A 21435-nucleotide genomic window follows, 5' to 3' on the forward strand; every position below is an offset into this window, starting at 1 on the left:
CCTTGCTTTTTCCAGCCTCTGCTCTTCCACAGGCCGGGCAAACTGAAAGTGCTTACTGTTCTTGAGGACAATCAGGTCACTGCTGCTAGAGCGCCATGTAACTAAAGATCAGTCACCAGGGAACATTGGCAGAACCAAATATTTTCCAACTTAATGATTTTCATGAACTATTTCCAAGGTTGATTCAATATATGAATTTTTTTCTTTATGTCTTTGGACATGATAAATGTTGCCATTTACTGTGTTCAACTGTGAGAATGCTCAATATGACACAAAGCAAAGACCAAGGCCTGGGAAATTTTGTTACTTGTGAATATATCCTGGGGAAAGAAGTTAGGCCTCCTTCCTCATTCTGCTCATCTATCACCTTGGGAGGCTCTCAGAGTTTCTGAAAAGGATGCAGCTCTGTATGGCAGCTCTGTGAGACCCAGGCTGCCAACTAATACCCAGGCCACTAAAGGGCAGGCAAATCTTCTAAGGGAGAATGTCGACTGCCAGGAAACCAGCTGTCACTTACAGTAGAGCCCATTAATCTTCCATTTTGGGATAGATGACATTATACACTTAATTACTATGGAGATAGGGGTCCATTAAAGGCAGACTTGATTCTGCTCGACTGGCCCCTATCCTGTGAGCATATTCATGTGTCTCTACTGCACACTGTGTGAAGCGGAAACTCATGGGTCCACCTCTACTTTAAGGGGAAGAGCTAAAAAATTACGTTGGAAGAGGAGGAACAGAGAGATGATATTAAAATACGCTGAATTTGAGGTTCCAGCTGAGTGACTTTATATTATTTTCCACCCCAAGGGTAAAACTTTCCATGACAATTGTTTAGAAAACCAGATGTGTTACATTTTTTTCCTTTTCCAAAGCATTTGGACATACGCGTGGGAAACACCCTACAATTGATCTTAGTGCAGCAGGTTTACAACCAAGTGGCAATCAAGGAATATTATGAGTTAATCACAGATACTTTATAGTATTGATTGCCAGTATCTCTTTTAAAAATAATAAAACTGGTAGATTTTAAAGGATTATTTGCAAAGTAGCATTTTATTTTCTGACTAAGTCATTTCTAGAAAACTCATTCCATGAGCTAAAATCTCCCCTTGGACACTGGCATTATGATGGACTTCCTAATAACTGTAATCAAAAGCTTCTTTGAAAATATAACCTCTTTCTTGAGTCATATTATTCAAGGATAGATGATGGTGCATAGAAAATAGCTCCTTAGTTGTGAAAATCTGATTTGTACATGGAGTGAAAGCAGTAAGGGGAAAATACACTTTTCCCCAGGGCCTGTGCTCAAACATCACCACTTTTCCTCATCTGGATCTGAGCCAAAGTGCTGATGACAGCCCTCTCCCACTTGACCCTCAGAGGCTCTGGGCTGAGGGAGGGGCCGCAGCTGTGGAGTCCAGTGCAGAGGGAGTGCCCAAAAATGTTGTGGTTGAGCGGCTGCAGCCTCACCCACCTGCCCAGAGTGACTGCTGCATCTAGGGTCATCCCAGAGCCAGGGGTTCAAGGCTTGGGAGCTCAGGCTCTGCCCTGTGGAACCCTCAGAGAAGCAACACAAGGTCAGAAAAGAACCAGACCAGGAAGTCTGGGAGTGAGAAAGCTTTCACACCAGTTGCCTCCCAGGGTCTCAACACTCCAAACCCACCACAGCTACTTTTTTATATAAAAGTGCAAAAAAATCTGGCTGGTATCAATAGTATATTTTGGTTTATTAAGTAGGGTCTATGTGCTTAAAAATTAATAAATGTGACATCTGTCAACACTAATAATTACTGAATATTACACATTGAAATCCAACTTCTCTTTATACATTTTAAATTTTTAAAAAAATGTCAAATATTTTTATTTGGGTCATTACGTTTCAAGTGGCCCAAAAGAACCTGAAACACTATACATGTTTGGAGATTTAAAAAAACAACAACAACTTGTTCTTTCCTCCTTACACATTATGTTACCAAATTAGTGATATTGCCTATGCCCATTTAGCTAAACATCAACAAAAAAAGACCAGTATGTTCTGTTTTCAGACCATGATCAGAGCGCTGCTTCCATGTGCTCTCCTCCTTGGAAGAATGGTCAACCTTTACAAGGCCTCAGACCTCTCTCCAGAATACCTTTTTTCTTCTCTTTCTGCAGCACTTTTGCTGGCCTTGAGGAGATACACTTGATCTGATCTTATTACGGTCCTTATTTACATGTGTAAACCAAATAAACTAATCGGCCGACATTAACACGAAAGCTTTAATGATGTGATTTCTAGCAAAAATACAGCAACAGGCAACCTCTGTAAACCAGAAAAGTTTCTTCTCCCCAGAACACCAGTCCATGATAAAAGATGACACAGACCTAGACTAGGAGTCTCCTCTCCCAAGTGTGGGCAGAACGAACGCTGGGACCTTGGCACCCACCTGCCTGTGGAGCTGTTCTCCATCTGCAGGCTGCAGCCGAGATCCATGGTCACCGACCTGCACAGGGGAGTGTGGGCGATGCTCCCCCATGGAAGGGCTGCACCCTGGGCCGTTGTCATCGTGCTCTGGGCTGTCCCCCTTTGGGTCCCCTTGAACTCCAAGCTCACCAAGCCTGGGGTGGGGCCCTGGGTGCTCGCTCTGAAAACAGCAGAGATAATGATCACAGCTGTACCTGAATCCTTCTCCTATGCAGTTTGATTTTTATGGATTGAGGATAATTATCCACTTATGGGTTATCAAGTTTTCACTTCTCAGCCCTTTCCCCTAATATGCTCATTTTGGCCATTTCACTCATTGGACACCTACTCCATTTAAAGAGCATACAGTTTAGTAAATACAGTTCACTAAAAAAGATTAGGAAGTTTACTATTTCTAAATTATTATTGCTTACAGTCACAGTTTTATAAATTAGAGAAGGAGGAACCCCAATGTATTGAGCAACATGAAACTTTACAAATATTCCTAGGTTTTGCTTAATGATGATTTTCTATGTCATGGATATTTGGAAGCAGACTGAATTAATTTTTGAAGACTTTCTTCACCTTGAGGAAAGAGAATCACCATATCTTCCCATTTATAGGATGGTTAAAATTACATATGCTGCTCACCAGAGTGAAAAGCAGATGAAAGGACTTTGGGGGCTAAGAGGAAACCAACATTCACAATGCCTTGAGGCTGCTGACTCAGTGGCCAGCCACACCGGACACAAGTGGTTCCAGCCCACCACTCACCAGAGAGCAAGGCCAGGAAGGAGCCTGCTGAGCTAGCGGTCACTCTGACTTAATCAATAAAATTTATCAAAAGCAAACAACCGTTCTGATTCTGCTATAACTCCAGGAATTGAGGCATGTTCTCTTTCTTACAAGAACATACACACATTTCAGAGGTGGCAAAAAAGTGACCCATCCGGAGCTTAAGAGAGACCCTTATAAAATTGCATTGGCAGAACGGGCTCTAGCCTTTAGGAACAAACAACTGAAATGGAAAGAGGAAACAGGTTTTACAAAAAAACCAGGGAAGTAGAATGAGATAGTCAAGCATCTCAGGTGGGTGATCACTTTAATGAATTCATAAGTCAGCAATAAAAGAGATGGCAGCAAAAGTTTGTTGCAGAATGGAGATGTGTACTCTTTAAACCAGGTCAAAGGGCAGCACAGAATTCTTGGTCTTTGCATTTCCATTGCCTGGGTTGGATTTGACAAAATCATCTGAACAGAACATGACTGTGTGTATGGGGAGGGGCACAGGAGTGTCTGGGGGTTAAGAACAAAACCAATACAAATAAAATGAACTCTTCCGGTAGAGGTACCTCAGTGAAATCCTCCCCTTCCTCCTCCATCTGTTTTCCTTGCCGCCAGTGCTTCAGCAGCCACCTGAGCTTGACGTAGAAAAGGAAAATGTTTTGTTTCAAGGACCGGAGTTCCTGCTGCATCACATTCCTCTCATCACTCCAGGTTCGCTCATGGAGGGTGTTCTGCAAAGCCAGGCTGTTCATTTCCAGTTCTTTCCACCTCAATGCATAGAGATGCTCCTCCTCCATCTTGAACAGAAGAGAGAATGTGACAGGCAGCTATCCCAAGGTGCCACCCAAACCAAACCGAGTTTTTGCAAACTGCCATTCAAGCTATATCATTTTGCATACGGGAAATGAAACACAGAAGCCACCAAAAGTTTATTAAACCTCTTGAAATGTTTAGTATTTATAAAACCTCATGAGCTTTCTGATTCAGAAGCAAGTGCTCTTTCAAGGTAAGGTATTATAATAATTTTTCATAGTCAAGTCTCTCACAATGTTTTGAGATATCTCTAAATGCCTTCAGGAGAATTGCTTCTTGGATGGATGGCTACAGCTGACTTAAATGCAGATTCCATTTGCCCTCTGAACCTGAGCTTGCACACAAAGGCACATGCGATTGTAAAGGGGGAAGAAGTGGAAATCCTTCTCTTTGACTTCCTGGCCCTCTGGTCCCCCCAGCTCCCAACTGAAAGCGGAGAACAGCAAGCTGATGGAGAGGCTGACAGAGCCTGATGGTGAGAGCTGGGGGCCAGCAGGCATTCCTTCTGAATGTGGAACATGCAGTAAGTACTCTACTGCATACAGTGGTGAGCAGACAGGAAAGGAAGTCCATAACCTACTTCCGTGCTTACGACTTTACATTCCTATTAGATATGGGTAACTCTAGGGAAATGAAAGCATTACTGAAAAAGAAATATTTCTCATCTCTATATTGAATTCCTGCTTTTTCAACACAGGTATAGGCCCTCTTCCAAGCAATAAACAATCATGTGTCAATAATGACTAAGCAAAATGTGTGAATAAAATTGCAGCTTACAGACAAGGGCACAAAAATACTATCTACAGTAGCTAAAGTGGGATGAAAACTTTCTGTTCCACAGTCCAAAAAAAGGATTAGATTGCCAGCCTTATCATTATCAGCTGTCCTCTCCTAATTTAACACTCCCTCTTGTGCCAAAAACCAAGGCAGTGTGTCTTGTTTCCCTAAAGTACTAAACGAATGCTCAGAAACCATGGGAACATGACTAAGGCTGCCTGAGGTGGACGCTGCAACACGACTGATGTGCTAACAGCCAGTGAAGAGTAAGAGCCAGCTCTGGGAAGCAATCCGGGTCTGTGCATTGATTTGCTTGGTCACTGTCCTCATACCAGATTTTGTTTGCACTTCAAGGTGAAATAACATTAATAGTGGTGATTTAATTCACCATCTCAGCAGCCCTCAGAGTCCCACCATTGGTTCTCTCCCCTGTGGACACAGGAGTGGGACAGAGTAAGGAAAGGGGGCCACCTAGCATACCAGAAATCCAGTGTTTGCAATTTACTTGCAGTGCCATCTTAGGCCATGGACTCTGGGAAGGCTTCTGCTTCCTCAGCAGCAAAATGAAGCTAACATGAGATGCTGTGCAGAGCACCTAGCTCACGGTAGGAACTCCAGGTAGATACTCCAGAGGTGCTAGAGAATTAGTTGGTGGAGTCACAGCACTGGGGGAGGGGGATGTTCTCTTAGTCCTTTCATCTGCACCTCCTGGAAATGCTCTTTCCTGACTCACACCCTCTGATCTCTCCTCCTCCACTGCCTTTGCTGTTTCTTGTTCCAGGGCTCCAAGCACTTCCCTAGGCTCAGAGCTGATCCTATGCCCTGGGGTGTGTTTGGGGACACCCTCCCTTCCCCTATGAATAAGTCTGGATGACATCTCATCATCTCTGATCAAGGTCTGGGAGCCCCTTCAACACACTCCTTTATCCTGAATCCAAGTACTGGAAACACCTGGGACCCTGCTGTTTTGCGATCAGCATCTCCAGGGATAAACTGACTTCCAAACATGATTTTTGGTTCAGCGCAAAAAAAAAGAAAGTTATATTACTTAGGAGTTTACCTTTTAAGTGATAGGAAATTATTTTCCTTTTGCAATAATATGTGAAACTTGACATAAAAATTAAATGTTTAAAAGGGGAGGGCATCTAGTGGTAAAGGTTAGCAGAGCACATTGAGATCTTGGCATCCAGCTTTGCTCTACCCAAGCTACAAGGTGCAGAAGGCGCTTCCTTCTCCAGGTTTGACCTATTTAGATGAGCGTGACCACGGACAACATGGGGGCTTATGTGTTAAGTTCTTGGATACCTTATTTTACAGAGGACATGCATTTTACAACATTGTGATGTCCCATTCTAGATCAACTGGTTTTCGGTTTTGTTTTTTAAAGATACAAGTATCTTTCGAGAACAACTATAAGAGGGGAAAAAGCAGCAAGGGCAATTCTGAGCCTGGATATCTGTTTACAACCTAATTAGATTCGGGGTGGCAGGGACTGCCCAGTCCACAGGGAGGCTGTGGTGATGAGTGCCTGTGTCTTCAAATCCCTTCAACTAGGCACTCTGGGAAAGGATTTAACAGATAAAAGATAATTAGCCAGTAACAAGTTATTCTAAAATAGCAAGAAGAGCTAATAAGGCCACAGCTCAGTTAATGGCAGGTATTTTTTGTTTTAAGACAATGATTTAGAAGGAGTTGTTGATGCTTCTATCAGAAAATTTACCTGGCATTGACAAAACTTACGAATCTGCTGGACAACAAAAGTTGCTGGACACACTTTCATCCCCAGTTGCATTTAGGGCCTTTATTTTATGTTACTTTGCTGGTTCTGGCTGCAGGGAAATTTAGACTAGATATTAAGAAGAACTTCCTGAGACCACATGATAAATATTGAAAAGCATGCTTTAGAGCAGAAAGGGAAGCAGTTATCTTTATGAGATTTCTGCGGCGGGCAGCTCAACTGGATGGCCTTTCCATATGCCCTCCAGCCCTGAAGAACAGGAGTCTGTGCCCAACAGACAGCATTCTTTTACAACACATCTTGTCATCTCTGTGTCCCCAGGGACTCTGCAGTCAGAGAGCCGGTTGTGCTGACATCCATGTTACATATTTACCTTTCGGATCCTGTTTGTAAATTTCTCTGTCTCCTCTTGATGCAGTCTGGTCGCCTGTGCAAGCTGACCCTGTAGCTCCTCTATCGATACACTCTGTTCAGATAAAACAGGGGGGCCCCTGAGCTGATCAGTGGGATAAAGGAAGGGGGTTTAGTGGATGCAAGAACTCTGCCTGAGGTGAAGACGCAGGACAGACATCTGCACAAGCCAGGGACACACATGGAGTGACACAGCACGTGCGGGCACTGCAGCAGTGGAGTGACTCTGTGGCACCTCCCCTGAGGTTCTCGCCCTGCACCCTTGTATTGTCTGGAAGGGACAACTCCGCCTGCCCTTCACCTCCCACCTAGGAGACAGGTAGGTGAGTGGTGCCTGTCACCTGAACTTTGCTCACCACAGTAACCACAAGCCAGGCCGAGAAGGGAGCCAGGGTACACCAGAGGTGTCTGCTACCGCAGCAGCTTCTAGACAGTCTTTTAAAACGCTGGGGCCGATCAGAGCTGGCGATTATGACAGAGTCAAGCATGACCACCTCACACACAGTGGGCCTTAGATTCACTGCTCAGCTCACACATGTCTAAGTTGTGTAATTAATTAGTTCATATGCTTTCTTATTAGTTTTTCCTCCCTCCTTTTCTCCCGCAGTCTTGCCCTGGATGCTCAGTGTGATTGGGGTGGGGGCTCTTTCAACTAACAGACACATTGTTTTGGGCCTCTCAACTGCACACAGTGCCTAAGAGGAATTGCACAAAGATCTGCTCGTTACATTTTAGGTTAAAAACATTTAAAGGAATCTTAAAATTCTTTTTATTGGTAGAGGCTATCTTTTATGTCTTTAATGTTCAAATGGCAATGATAAAGGAATCAGAGCTACTACTTTTGAAATGTGTTTTTTTAGAGATGGAAACATTGTTATATTAAAAAATCTCAGGCATATTAAAATTGAAGCATGACATTTTACCCACTGATTTATTTTACTTGAAGACAGGAGATTTATAAAGCTAGGAATTAAGAGTGGATTGTTGCAATAAAAATCAGTGTCATTTCACTAGTTCATTCTGATTAGCTTTAACTAACCTGTTATTTCTCACTGAGGATATTGTTTGCTCTTCCTAATCAGGTGTTACCTGGGTTGTCATGAGTGAAAATCATACCCCAAGAACAGGAAATACAGAAAATAAAAGGGCAGTTCACTTCCCTTAGCACGGATAATGACCAAGAGAGTTTACAGAAAGGATGGAGACAGAAAAATCAGAGATGCTGGGGATTCATCAACTTTGGGATAAAGTTTCTGGAAGTAAACATTTAAGCTCATCCTATTTTCAAGAAACTTGAGAACATTAATAATTCCTCTTTGATTTACTGGTTATTAGAGATTATTATTATTATTATCGTCTTTTGTATTGATTAGGCAGGGTTTTGGGTTCTCTTTGAAGAGAAGCATTTCTCTACACATTGAATTTACTCCAATGACTAATTTGTCTTTCTAAAAGTTCTATCTTATTGTTTAATGTGTGGTTCTTTAGGATAATGACTTACTCTTTTTCTACTGTTTGCTTCCTTTTATAGTTTTGAACACATTATTTTTATCACCTCTGATAATTCTAGAATGTGAAGGTCTTTAGCGTTGAATCCTGTTGTTGGACATTGGCTGACTCCCGCTCCAGGTGCGTGCTTTTGGCTAGGGTGTTTGCAGTTTTGCATTGTGAGGTCATCTTCGATGGGGAGTTAGCTAGTATGATCTCATATGTGACCTGGGTTGAGAATGTGCCTCCAGATGGGCTTTGTTTGCAGAAGCCGGCCAGAGAACATAAAATTTCCTTTCCTTTGGGATTCCTGGACCTCCAGGTGACATCAGTTCAAAGCCCGATCCTGGCAAGGCCGGCTGTGCTTACAGTTACTCGGGGAGACTCCACACTAGTGGGCAAGCTTCCCCGTTGCCTCCCTCTCCCAGTAGGCAGATGTTTCTCCAGTTTGGCCTTTCACGATGTGCAGCCCTTCGAGGGTCCTGGTTCATTTTTTTCCCTGCCTGTGTTCGGCCCAAGGCTCTGTCTCCTGACCTCTTGGAGCTATTAAAAAACCCATGACTCAAGGGTACTAATTCAGGCAACTATTCCCCCAAAACCCACCTACCTAAAGGCCACAGATACTGCTCTGGTTTTCAATTCTGAAATCAATTCCAACCCTTGAAGATTTTCCTAACTTTGTTCGGAATTCAGCTATACATTTAAAAGGACATTACATATTTTAGGCGGCATTTTCTTCAATAAATCTTTATCAAGCACCTGTCATGCTAGATACTATACTGGGGATGTCGAAGTAAAGCTGCCCCAAATCTCTGCCCTCCTGGGGCTTCCCTTCTGGCACTTTAGGTGTTTTGTATAGTAATATTTTCAAGTTACCCAAGCTGCTCAGCTACACACTGCTCTATACATTTAAAATGTAAAAATCCTCCATGTTTTAACATATTTGGTACTACCCCAAAGCTCCAATTAGATGTTAAAACAGGCATCCTAATCAAACTTATCTTTTAAGAAAAGCAAAGATCTATTAATTTAGTTTATATTTATTATACTAAACTATATAGTTCAATTTTAATCTTAATAAATAATTATATAAACCATTTTTATTTTAAACACATCTATGAGCCTCGTACTTCAGGCCTCGTTTGAAGGGACAGAGGAGAGGACCCTTGAAGCCCTAAGAGCGTGTCCTTCTGCGGCATCTGATTTGCCTACAGTGACGGCCATGGCATCTGTGGAACGCGGTCAACAGCAGAAACTTTTAGATCCTCCTCATCTATTAGAATTTTTACTTTCCTGTATTGTCCCTTTTTACTAATGGGATATTAAAATTATGGGCAGCTAAGTGCTCCTAGTCGGGATGCCATCACTCCAGTGTTCCAAAAACAAAATATAAACACGCTATGGTAAAAGTTTCTGTCCAAAATTATCCTACTGCCACACAACCTCATACGATGATGTACATCTGAAGAACATTTTCATGTAACACACAGATTTCCTCCATAATGTAAATATTTCCCTTCATTGCCAAGTTCCCAAAAGTTTGATTCTAAAGCCATTCTTTGCCCACTTACCTAAGATTCTGGTTATATATCAAACAAATTCATCTTGATGTCCCTATGAAGGCAGTTGGTTTAAACAAATAAACAAATACCATCCATACTTGATTCTGAGGCCGTGGAGGCTTATTAATCTCGACGTCATAAGCACCTTCCCTGTTCATGTCCTGACACGCACCACCCATGCTTTCCCCTCATGGTTGTGTCTCATACCAATTTACTCTCTAATTTTCTGGACATCTTCAGAGAAAGTGGCTTATAAGTACTGTCCACACTTAGGATAACAGCACTACCTGATTCCACAAAAAAAGGAATGCTTTTCATGATAGCCACTCTAACACCTAGCAAGGCCACATCCTTCATGACTTCATATTCTGGTGAGTTCCATTTTGTTCTGGCTAGTTTTGTTACTGCGTCTTCTAAAAGTGGTATATGAGGTCAACACATGTGTACACATACTTGACATAAAATCCCACATCATTTTATCATGGCTGGTATGTCACAGCTGATGCATAAGTGATTGCAAATGCTTCGTGTGCTTCGTTGATTAAAGGATAAAGGGGGAGCTAGGGGAGAGAGCCCTTTGAGATTTCTGACCCAGAAACTCAATCCTCTGGGTACAGGCTTGGTTTCATCTATATTTGAAATCTGACCAGTGCCCATCTTGGCTACTTCTCATTCAGAACTATTTTTAAGGTGCCCTGCACATTCCAAACCACATATTCTATACATTCTCTCTCCTAACAAATGGGAATCTCTCCGCAGACTTTTTGGGAGCTGTAGGGAGCACAGTCAGGGAAAAACCTGGTGCATGGTATGAGAATCTTGTTAATTATCTACTGAGATGAACAGGCAACAGGAATACTGTCCTTCTGAAGTCTGTTTATTTAACCTGGCCAACATATCCAAAGCTTCCAAAACAGAACTTATCATTTTCCCTAAATATGAAAATCTCTTAGGCAAATACCATGGAAGACATTTCACAGATGGAACTTGAGGAAATGATTCTGTTATAAAACTTCAGCTGAAATTCAGAAAGTTGTTTTCTTCTTTTAAGCTGCTGATACTAGGTGTCCTATCAGGCCCTCCCCCACTCCCCGCCTGCCCCGAGGAACCAAAGGCAAAGAGCTGAAGGAAGTTCCTATGCGCATGGTAGTAGTTGGCTTGTACAGGTGATTACTGTAAACTTCAAGTGCAGTGTAAGAGGGAGTCAAGAAAACTGCCAACAGTACATCCAGCTACAGTCTTTTCCTCATTCTAGATGAAAGTGTCGTTTGCCTTTCCCCCAATTACGGCAGCGTCTTCAACAGGAGCAGCTTCTCAGTTGGGCTGCCCTAACTGACGAGATAGATCTTTGTGTGCTGTCTCCATATAGCCTCATAGGAAAGCAGTTGTGAGCAATGAATTTGGAGATGCTTTCATTAAAAGGCTTTTAATGGAGTTCTGCTCCCTAGAGCTGTCCACTGTGCCATTCTTTAACACAATGTAATATTCAAAGACCAAACTAAGCTGTCAGGGTGACATCCACCCAAGGGACAGAGCAGCTCCCCAGAGAACCACACTTTACAAGGGTCTACCTTCAGCTTCTCAAAGAAAGGAAGAGCTACGGAGCTATCAAAGTAGTCCTAGAATGTGTATTATCTTTTAAAAATATTTTTAAATATACTGTGTTTGCCTAGGTAATTGGGTTTTCTCTTCTGTGCGTAATGCCTTTGTGAATACAAAAATCACAACAAAGGATATTTAGCTCCTGATTCCCCTTCTTGGAAATTATGTTCCCTAGACCTTGCCTTTCACTATGACGTGTTTTTTTTTTTTTTTGGTTTGTTTTAAGTTTCTCATTAAAATATATAAAATTAAAGGAAACCAGACAGATGTTCACAAGAAAAAACATGGCAAGATAGCTGGCCATCCAATTAGTCCACCTGAGTGATACAGGTTTAGAAACATCCCCCAGCAGGTGAAGCTCTTGTTGGAGTGTTTGGGCCCGGGAATGGGGATGGGGATGGGGGGACGGGGGCAGTGGTCAACATGAGGGAATCAGTCTGAAGATCTGACCTTCCATTCTGAGCTGTATTGTTCAATGATCCTAAGTCGCCATACGGCACCAACTAACTCATGGAGGTTTGTTGTCCTAGCGCATTCAAAGGATTTTTCTCTCTCTAAAACTGTTGCCGGTTTCTGGAGCTATGCAATACATGCATGTATGTGGCAAGCAACAGGAAGACTTATCAATGCCCTACTGTTAACACTTTATCAGAGTTTAGCTAAACAGGTTCTGTGTGACGTGCCTTGAATGACAGAGCACATGGGAAGGGAGCTGCAGTTCTCCTCCAACAGTATATCAAAGAGAAGAGGGCTGCCATGTTCAGCCAGAACTGTGCTTCTGGTACAGGACCAGGAAACAGCCAGTAACAAATGAGAAAGGGCTACAGTAGGCAGAGAAAACTGGTACCATGACCAGGGTGCTGTGACACACCCTCTCGCCTGGTAGTCTTCAATGGCGAGGCATATTTCTCTCTCTTTATTATTAATGAATCATACTTGATGTTTGCAAAGCATTTAGCACTTTTTAGTGCACTTTTTCAATCAACAGCCCATTGGATCTGAGAATCATCCACATATAAGTACATGAGGCAGGCAGGGAGTATTTTTACTCCCGTTTTACAGACAAGAAAACAAGGCATTTGCCTGAGAAACAGAGCTAGTAATGGACACAGTGGGACTAGAGCCCAGTGGCCCAGATGCCCACGCCAGCCTTGATTCCAGCTCAGCATGATGGCCCTGTTATACGTAGCTAGCGGTACAGTGTGAACTGAATGCTTGGAAACATGTCTTCCTGAGGTTTCCACCCTGGAGATGGATCATTCAATGCATTTGAAATGTACATAAGTATGAGTTTGCTACTGCCCAAGCAACCAGCATTCTCATACGAAGACCCTGTGTGGGGCATGGGCTGATCAAAGGGGGTTACTGTGAAAGTTCTGCAGAGTTACAAGACACACTAATCACTAAATCCATATTTGGGGAAAACCCAAATATGTGGTGCTATGTTTTAATTCTGGTATAAAACCTAAGGACATCTTACCTGCAATTTTGGAATGAGAATACACTGAAGACGATATGCTATCATATATGTCCAACTCCATGTCCAAAACCCGTGTTCAGAAAACATTTTTAAAAATCATAAATGCTTATTCTGGGCACTGTAAGCTCCTGACTGGGAGGGGCCTGTGCATCCTGCTGCCCTGTGGGCTGCCCGCAACAGCCCCATGTAGTACGCTGGGCTTCTGCTTGTCTTCTGGGAGTTAGGCCCTGACATGTGCTTGGCCCTTAGCATGCGGAACCTCTCCTTGTCACACTACACAGACAGTGGGGCTACACAGGATGTTCCTGAAAACTGTTTTTGTTTTACTTAGGCTTTGAGGCAGTTTTCATGCTACTGTGTGCCCAATTAACAAGGGCAGAGATGTGACATACTCTCTTACAGGACAAGGGAAAAGCCCGACTGGAGATACGTGAACTCACGTCTGGTAAGCCAGCTGCCCCACCCACCCACCTCTGACCTGCAGCCTAACTGAGGCATTCGCTGCAAGCTGAGCCGAAGGGCCCAAGCACCGCTCACCCCGAGTATCTCTGTGCACTTCATTTCCTAGTCAAATGCCTGACTTTCTAGTGGAGGGAGCTTCTGCTTGCTTCCAGGTGTGAGAGAGCCCCCATTCCTCACCCTGCCCTTTGGGAGCCACTGGGAAGCCTTGGAACTGAATGGTAACACCCCCACTGGGACTGATACATTAAAATTCTTTATCCAGATATTTTCTAATGTGGAATATATTGCTGTAACCCTGCAATAACCTGCCTTGACCAGCAGTATCAGAGTCAGGGACTCACTCCTCAGTGACACCTGTCTTTCTGTCCTGGGTGGAATTACTTGGATGGAGGAGCTTTCTCTGGCAGGACTGCTGACAACTGTTTCATACAACGGAGAGTATCTATGGTGCCTACGAGCTTTGTTGACAAGGGGTTACTAGGGTAACAACAGAGACTGCTGAAGAGCCCCAGGTCAGGAGTGCACTCCTCACTCTGCCCAAAGGCTGAAGCACTGTCACCAAGCACGTACAGGATAGGCCACATGACACACAGGGAAGGGCATTTCCTCCAGACCAGCAAAAACAGTGCTTGGTGTTACCCCTGCATTCTTTACCATTTGACAAGAAGCCAGGATGATGCCCGTCTGACATGGGGTACTAGCAGTTCCCTGCATTCACCCTGTGTAGACTCTCTAGTTCCAGTTGCATGCAGTGGGCTTTGCTTCTAGCTAAGTGCCTCTGGTACCATATTTTCCTACCATGTTTCCTAAGGGCCTTGGACCCAGGTAGGAAACGTCACACAGCCAGACACACATCAAAAGGAGAGGCGGGGGAAAGTGGCCGGTGGGAGCAGCCAGCGCGCTGACCTCTAGATTGAAACAGCTCTGGCCTCCCGGCTGGCAGCTCCTGGCATCCCCGTCGGCTCGGCGGTGCAGGTCCCGTGCGGCTCGGAGGTGCAGTTGCTCCCGCTTGTCCCCTCGCTCCTGACCCAGCTGCCACTCCATCTGATCTCTCAGTTTGGACTGTTAGGTGCACGGGAGGGATTTGTTTTTTTGTTTGTTTGTTTTTAATTTTAAATAAAAAACAAAGGACAAGGGTAGAGGTGGGGAGGAGGGATAAAGAAAACAAAAATGGGTAAGGTAGATGACTGAGATAACTACCAGACGAAGAAAAGCATGAATAGAAAAAACAACTTAAACACAGTGACATAAGAGGGTGAAGAGAATAGAACCAAAATGAGGATGAGCAAAATAATGGGCTGAAAGATCTGAAAAGCAGAAAGAGAGAGGGGAGGGAAGAATGCCAAACACTGATGAGGCGCATGCAATGAGGATGCATGAGTCACAGACGCAACCGTAAGCACTCTACCCATGAAGGATACGGAAACAAGGCTCCTCCTTCCTTGCTTGTGGTCGAGCAGCCAAAGCCAGAATCCAGGGCAGCAGCTGGGTCATGCACCCAAGGGCGATGAATAGGAAAGCAGTCCTGGGACAGCTACTCCACGTTGCCCTCACCCTCGGCTTGGGGAGGGCAGCGGGAGCAAGACGGCAGCGAGATTTTCCATCCACACCATCCTTCTCTCAGCACTGTGCTCCTCTCCCCCATTCTGGCTCATCTGCCAGTGGGAGAGGATGGGCCTGGCTGCCTAGGGCCTTTCCAAACTGTACTGTGTCCCCTTGGCAATAAACCCAGGTAGAGTTGCAAACGCTCCTGAGCGAGTCTGCTAATTATCCTGACTGAGAAATGAGTTTGTACTTTGTTTTAAACTCCTCTTTGCTTCTTCATCGGGATAGCTGGTCGTTTGAGACACCAAAAAAGAAGAAAGGATGGACTGCGTCGATCCCTACCATTTCCATTGGGATTAGCCTTGTGTCATGAGGGAGGACCTCTAAGCCAAAAGCAACAGACAGTTAAAAATAAGAGAGGAAAAAAGGAAAAAGAAACTAGGAAATAAAAGAGAACTTAAAAAAAAAAAAGGAAAAAAGAAACCCAACCAATAGAAAGGATTTGGTTGTCACTTGAGGCTTTAGTACAAAGCAGGTTTGAAATCATAACCAAGCAGCCGTGAGCACGATGAGTTCAAGTGCAGCAATGCCAGCAAGAAGGAGGAAGAGCAAAACCGAGCAGGGAGGCAGAGCCAGGAGCCCCCTTACCTGCAAGTCTGGGACCAGCTCCTTCCCCAGGTTCCCGATGGGGGAGTCCCGGGACACGGAGGTCACAGTGGAGAGGAAGCTGGAAGACTCCGTGAGGTGGGGCAAGGGGGACAGGCCTTCCAGGCGCTCCCTCAGGCCATCTCCGATGTGATTCACCTGCTCCAGGAAGTCCTGGAGCTCTTTCCTGAAAGCCTTCATCCTGGCATTGATGGCCCCCAGCAGCTGGGGCTCCTTCTTTCCTCCCTCCCCCTGGACACCAGGCCCCAGTGAGGCCACGTTGTCCACAAAGGCATCGGTGTCCGTGATGAGGCTCTCCATGGTCCGCTCCAGCCGCTCAGCCTCATGTTTTATGCTCACCAAGCACTCAGAGTCTTCCCTAGCCCTCAGGACCTCCGCCGGACATGGCTCGCTGGCCTCTGACGGCTTTCCACTGCTGAAGCCCGATGTCTTCTCGAATATCTCTTCCGAGTCACTCTCACCACCAATAGGGCCTTCCCGCTTGGGCTGGGGCTGGCGGCCTTCCTCCCCATCGCTCTCCTTTTTGCCCGTGTCGCTGTCGGCATCGCTGTCCCGGGGACTTGGGGCACGCAGGCCCAGGTGGGCGGCCAGGTCATAGCGCTGGACATTGGACAGCAGCACCCGGTTCTCATACTGCAGCTTCAGCACCTTCCCACTCAGCTCGCTGATCTGCAGCCTGGCAGACTTCAGCTCCTCCTGCAGGGGAACCCCACCTTTGCCCCCACCGTCCGCCAGCCACCCGGGCTCCGGCAGAGGCTCAAACTTGAACTTGCTCAGCTCGTGAGTGAGCTGCCGGTTGTGGTCTTCAATCTCAGATATGGACCTTCGAAGCAGCTCCGCTTCCTCCTCCACAAATTGTAGGTGTCGGCGGAGCTCTGTTGAGGACTCCAGGGAGTCCCCAAAGGGTGAGGTAGGAATGCTTGGGATGTGGTCCCGGCCTGAACTCTCTCGCTCATACTGGCCCCGCATGTCCTCCATCTCTGCTTTGAGGCCTCGGTTCTCCACTTCCAACTCCACGATCTTCCGACCCAGGATGTTGGCTTCTTCCTCCACCAACTTCAGCCGCAACTTCAGCTCGGCCTCCCTGGTGCTGGGTGGCCCACCTGCTTCCCCTGTGGGCAGGGGGCTGTCCACGTCACCATACAGGGCCTTGTACTTCTGGAGCTCCTGCTCCAGCTCATCCTTCTCCCTCCCCAGCTTGGCCATCTTTTTACGCATCAGGGAACCTTCCTCTTTGGCAAACTGAAGCTGGCACTTCAAATCGGCACTGTCCTCCTGCCAGGAAAGAACAGCCCGAGAGAAGGGTTATTTGAAAATACCAAATGTTCATGTTTTTGATGATTTTTCTCGCATCTCGCCCCCAACACACACACAAACACAAAACACCAATCTTTCTGTCAGTGTGTTGGTTTACATGTAGAAGACACCAAAACAAAGCCAAGGGGAAATGGGACCGTCATGGAGGGGACTTGGCCAAGACCTGCAGTCTGTTGCTGAAACCAAACAGTTAGTTTGGAAAAAAACGTGCACACGAAAACCATCATACAGGTGATGAGTGAAGAGGGAGAAAATGAAATGAAACCCAGCACCCACAGTTATGCAATTGCTCATTACTTTGTGGTCCAATCTGACTAATCACCAGCACCAGTGGGAGACACCAGAACCCCTCACTAAGCCTGGTGCAGGCAGACAGCCTCCAGTGGCCACTTCTACCTGTTGCCATTCACTTTCCCCACTGTGCAGACCTCCCTCATCTGAAGTGGCCAGCAACTCATGTATTACCAGGAGAGGGAGGCCAGGTGACCCCAAATCAGAACCCAGATTTCGAATAATTTGCTGAGAATCTGAGACATGGCAATTCGCCTCTCCTCCTCCCCTGTCTCTCCATCCTCAGTATATCACAAGAATGACATGAGGGCAAAATTATGAGATGATAAGGCATGAGGGTGCTTTGGGAATCAAGGTGCAGAGTAAGTACCACGCTCTGACGGTTAGTATGAATTGGTTACTGCAAACCTAAACCCTTGGGTTTCTCATAACCTTCCGCCATGCAAGTGCAACTTCAGAGCTCTGGGCTACATTCCACTCCCTTTAGTTGCTATAACACAGCAGGAAAGTAATCTCAGAAACGCAAGGCAAGGAGGTAAGTGTTTCAAAACCTGAGAAGTGGTTCTCTGGTATTGGACTACCAGAAGATTTTGGAAGGTCGCCGAAGCAGACTCTCTGCTACTAAATGCTCACACTGCTAGGCTGAGGTCAAGAGGGCACTTTCTGGCCAATTGGAAAGTTGATTCTGCCTTCATAGTGCAGGTTTCAAAGCCTTGAAGCCACATGAACTCTCTGATTTGGACTGGCACAAAGGTTTTCAATCACATGCAGTGAATGGGAAAAAATGACCACTTTCATAAATCATTCCTCTTTGATTGGCTATCAAAGTTTCAAAGGGCTGTCATGGGAACAAAGACTCCAGCAAAGGCTTCCCCCATCACACAGAGAAATTCAACATCACGCTCGAATGTACGATCCCCAGGGGAGGGAGAGTTATCAAACTAATCTCTGGAACAAGTCAGAGAGAATGAACTCTCTGAGATCACCTTTTGTGCTCAAATGGTCTAGTAGAGTTGACGCAGCTTTCACACTGATTCTCTGCCATATTCTTGCTGCACTCACACCATTAGTCAGACAGATACAGAAAGACTTCCCTTGGTGCCCCCAACTTTCCTCCTTCCACACACCTAGACCCCCAATCCCCGCACTACAAACCCATGGAAGAAAAAAAAAAAATGCGACGGAAGACTAAAGGAAAAATCTAAGTCCAATTGTGAGCCAGTGCCACCTGGAAAGCAGGCCCTGGCACTATCTGTGTGTCTTCTGAGAGACAACGCTCCCACTGCCATCCTCTTGGCAGAGGAAAAACCAGTCCTGCTGGGCCTAGGGTCAAAAATGCTGCTCTGAGTCCCACTTCTGCCCCTTTTGTCCATGGCACCATGGGCTAGTCACAGAGCCCTGGCAAACCCATCTCTTCATGTTTAAAGCAGGATCCTCACTTAGTCACAAGGTTATTGTGAGTAAGGTACAAATGGAAAAATGTATAGCAAGGTGGGCACCAGAAATTAACTTTCCACTTTGTCTGAAACGCAGTTAGTATGGGGGAAAGGAACAAATAACTCTGCTTCTTTCTTTTTTTCACCCTCTTTGCACATTAGAGAGTAACATAAATATCACTAGTAGGAGAGCATGGTCTTCATGTTCTAAGAGCTTATCCCACTAAGGAATTCGTTTGTTTTGGTTAAACAGACATAAAAAGGGTTTCTGTGACTAATTGGAAATAAAGTTGTCTGCCTACTCACACTGACCAAAATGGGTTATCATCACTGCTTGGGGTAATGATATATATATTTTTAAAGGGTTTGCATGGATAGATGGGCTGTGAAAGACAAAAATTGTAGTCAATTCTAATACTAAAGGAAAACCACTCTTATTTGTGGATTTATTTACTCTTTCCATAAATACTGAGTACCTACTATGTAGCAGAAATTGGCATTTTACTTTTAAATGACCCCAACTTTATAAAACTTTCTAAAGTAAGACAATCAAAAGCCCCTTTTCAATTTTTTGTTAAACCTAGATTCCTAAGATATCAATGGAGAGAGACTATCAATACTTTGCAAATGGATTCATTTCATAGTAAAAACCCTGGGTCAGGAAGACAGGGTAGAGCCCTTAACCCCATCATTAACTTGATAGCCAGCATTTATCCTTTGTCCAAAATCACCTAAGTGATCCTATTTCCACCTTGAAGCAGAGAAATTCACCTTCATGCCTGAGGACAACAACAGAAGTCATGGAAGACAATGTCATCTGCGGCCACAAGGGACCTCTGCCCTCTGCCCACCTCAAGCAGGACCACCAGCTGTGACCAATGCCCTGACCCTATTTCCATGGAAACATGCAACTAGGAGGCCAGGCCCGAAAAGAGCAGGTAAGGGGCAGAGTGACCTGCACAACTCAGGGAGCTTTTGTCTCAAACCAAGTTCTCTACTAAGGGTCTTCACCCAAAAGTTGAACTGAGAAATTGAGGAAATGAGTAGGATCTCTGAGAGGTACATGGAACCTGGGCTTTCCACAAGGGTTCTGAAACAGTTGGTTATAAATGCTTAGGGCAGAAAATCCTAAAACGTCTTCAAATCGCCTTGATTTCTGGAAACTTTAAACTTTGCATCATTCTTCTTCCATCTGCCATTCTCCAAGTCTGACTATAAACCAGAACCATTCTCCTCTGTCCCCCTGAACCTAAACTCAGGTCAGTTAAAGAAGCAAGACTCTGTGACATACCCTAACAAGTATCTGATTTGTAGAGTACCTAAGGTTTGATAAAATATCCAAAAAGTCTTCTTGTTCCTTAAGGAAGGAACTACACACACACCAGGAATTCAGACATACCGTGTTTCCCTGAAAACAAGACCTAGCCAGACCATCAGCTCTAATGCGTCTTTTGGAGCAAAAATTCATATAATATCCAGTATTATATTATATTACACCCGGTATGATATGATATGATATGATAATATACTCAGTCTTATATTATATTAAAATAAGACCAGGTCTTATATTAATTTTTGCTCCAAAAGACGCATTAGAGCTGACGGTCTGGCTAGGTCTTATTTTCGGGGAAACAGTATTATTAAAACATGCTGTCATTTCTGCTCAATACCCATGTGCTACTAGGCCTGACACCAAGACTAAAGCAGGTCTTGAAAGAATGATAATCTTTGAAGCCAAGGGTGTGTGTGCATCCAACAAAGGGGTCAGACTTTTTCACTTTGTTAAGGCAGCTGGAGAACGCACTGTGCCTTCTGGTGCCGGTGTGTGGGAGAAGGGAGGCCAGGGGAGCTGGACTCAACCTGTTCTGGGAGCGGGAAGTTACTCCTTCTAACAAAATGGAGAATCACAGCCTCAGCTAAAGCTGTAGAAGGCTAGCTACCCATCTTATCTTGTAACTGTAGACTTTCTAAAATTCTGCCAAAACTCCGGGGGAGGGGGGGGGTGTCCTAGGCTGAATCCTAAGCTGAAGGACATCAAGCTCTGGTTTCAAGAGATCATCAGATAGCTCCAGGAATGCAGTACGAAAGCAGAAGGTTGAGTCCAACTTTCCACATGACATGGTTCCTGTTGCAGGCAGAGAAGGCAAGCATGGCATGGAGGGGAGGACACACACAGAACCACCACAACCGCCGCCACCACCACCACCAGCCAAAAGGCCTTGTCAAGCAACAAAAATATATCGCTATGGGTATATATTCTTTGGCTTGCAAGTCTGACGTCTAGCCAGCACCCCAAGCGCTGACTGCTCCCATTCCTACCTTGCGCCGGGGTGCCAGTTTCCTTTGAGTTTTGGTTGCAGACCTGCAGTTCCCAAGGCGCTCCATTCCACCACTCTGCTGGACAGAAACTCCTTTCTCAATGATACTGCAGGCTGAGGGGGCACTGAACACATTCCCGGTGCCCGGGGCTTCCCAACCACTCCTGAGGGGCAGCAGCGGCTGTTCTCAGCCTGATTTACCCACAGGTGAAGGCAATGCCATGCTGTTCATTTCAGAACAGGGCAGCAGTTATCCTTTTAAGGAAAAGATCTTCCCTGGTCAAGAGTCAGTACATT

The 21435-nt window shown here is 45.1% G+C and overlaps 1 protein-coding gene across 9 annotated transcripts in view; it reads right to left on the bottom strand.

Annotated features, from left to right (window-relative positions):
• Window positions 1-21435, bottom strand: part of MTCL1 (microtubule crosslinking factor 1) — a 123873-nt gene that overhangs the window by 30842 nt on the left and 71596 nt on the right. For 2 of the 9 annotated variants that reach the window (XM_074340351.2, XM_074340356.2), the window contains exons 5-10: window positions 21140-21217; window positions 15759-17051; window positions 14472-14627; window positions 6934-7056; window positions 3799-4029; window positions 2430-2627 (exon numbers count right to left, since the gene is read on the bottom strand). In XM_074340351.2, the coding sequence (XP_074196452.2) occupies window positions 2430-2627; window positions 3799-4029; window positions 6934-7056; window positions 14472-14627; window positions 15759-17051; window positions 21140-21217 (2079 nt within the window). The remainder of the gene's footprint in view (window positions 1-2429; window positions 2628-3798; window positions 4030-6933; window positions 7057-14471; window positions 14628-15758; window positions 17052-21139; window positions 21218-21435) is intronic. The other 7 variants (XM_019712599.3, XM_019712601.3, XM_074340352.2 and 4 more) reach the window with 6 other exon arrangements.

The sequence above is a fragment of the Rhinolophus sinicus genome, chromosome 4 (assembly GCF_057876585.1).
Source record: "Rhinolophus sinicus isolate RSI-liver-muscle chromosome 4, RSI-T2T, whole genome shotgun sequence".
NCBI classification, from domain to species: domain Eukaryota; kingdom Metazoa; phylum Chordata; class Mammalia; order Chiroptera; family Rhinolophidae; genus Rhinolophus; species Rhinolophus sinicus.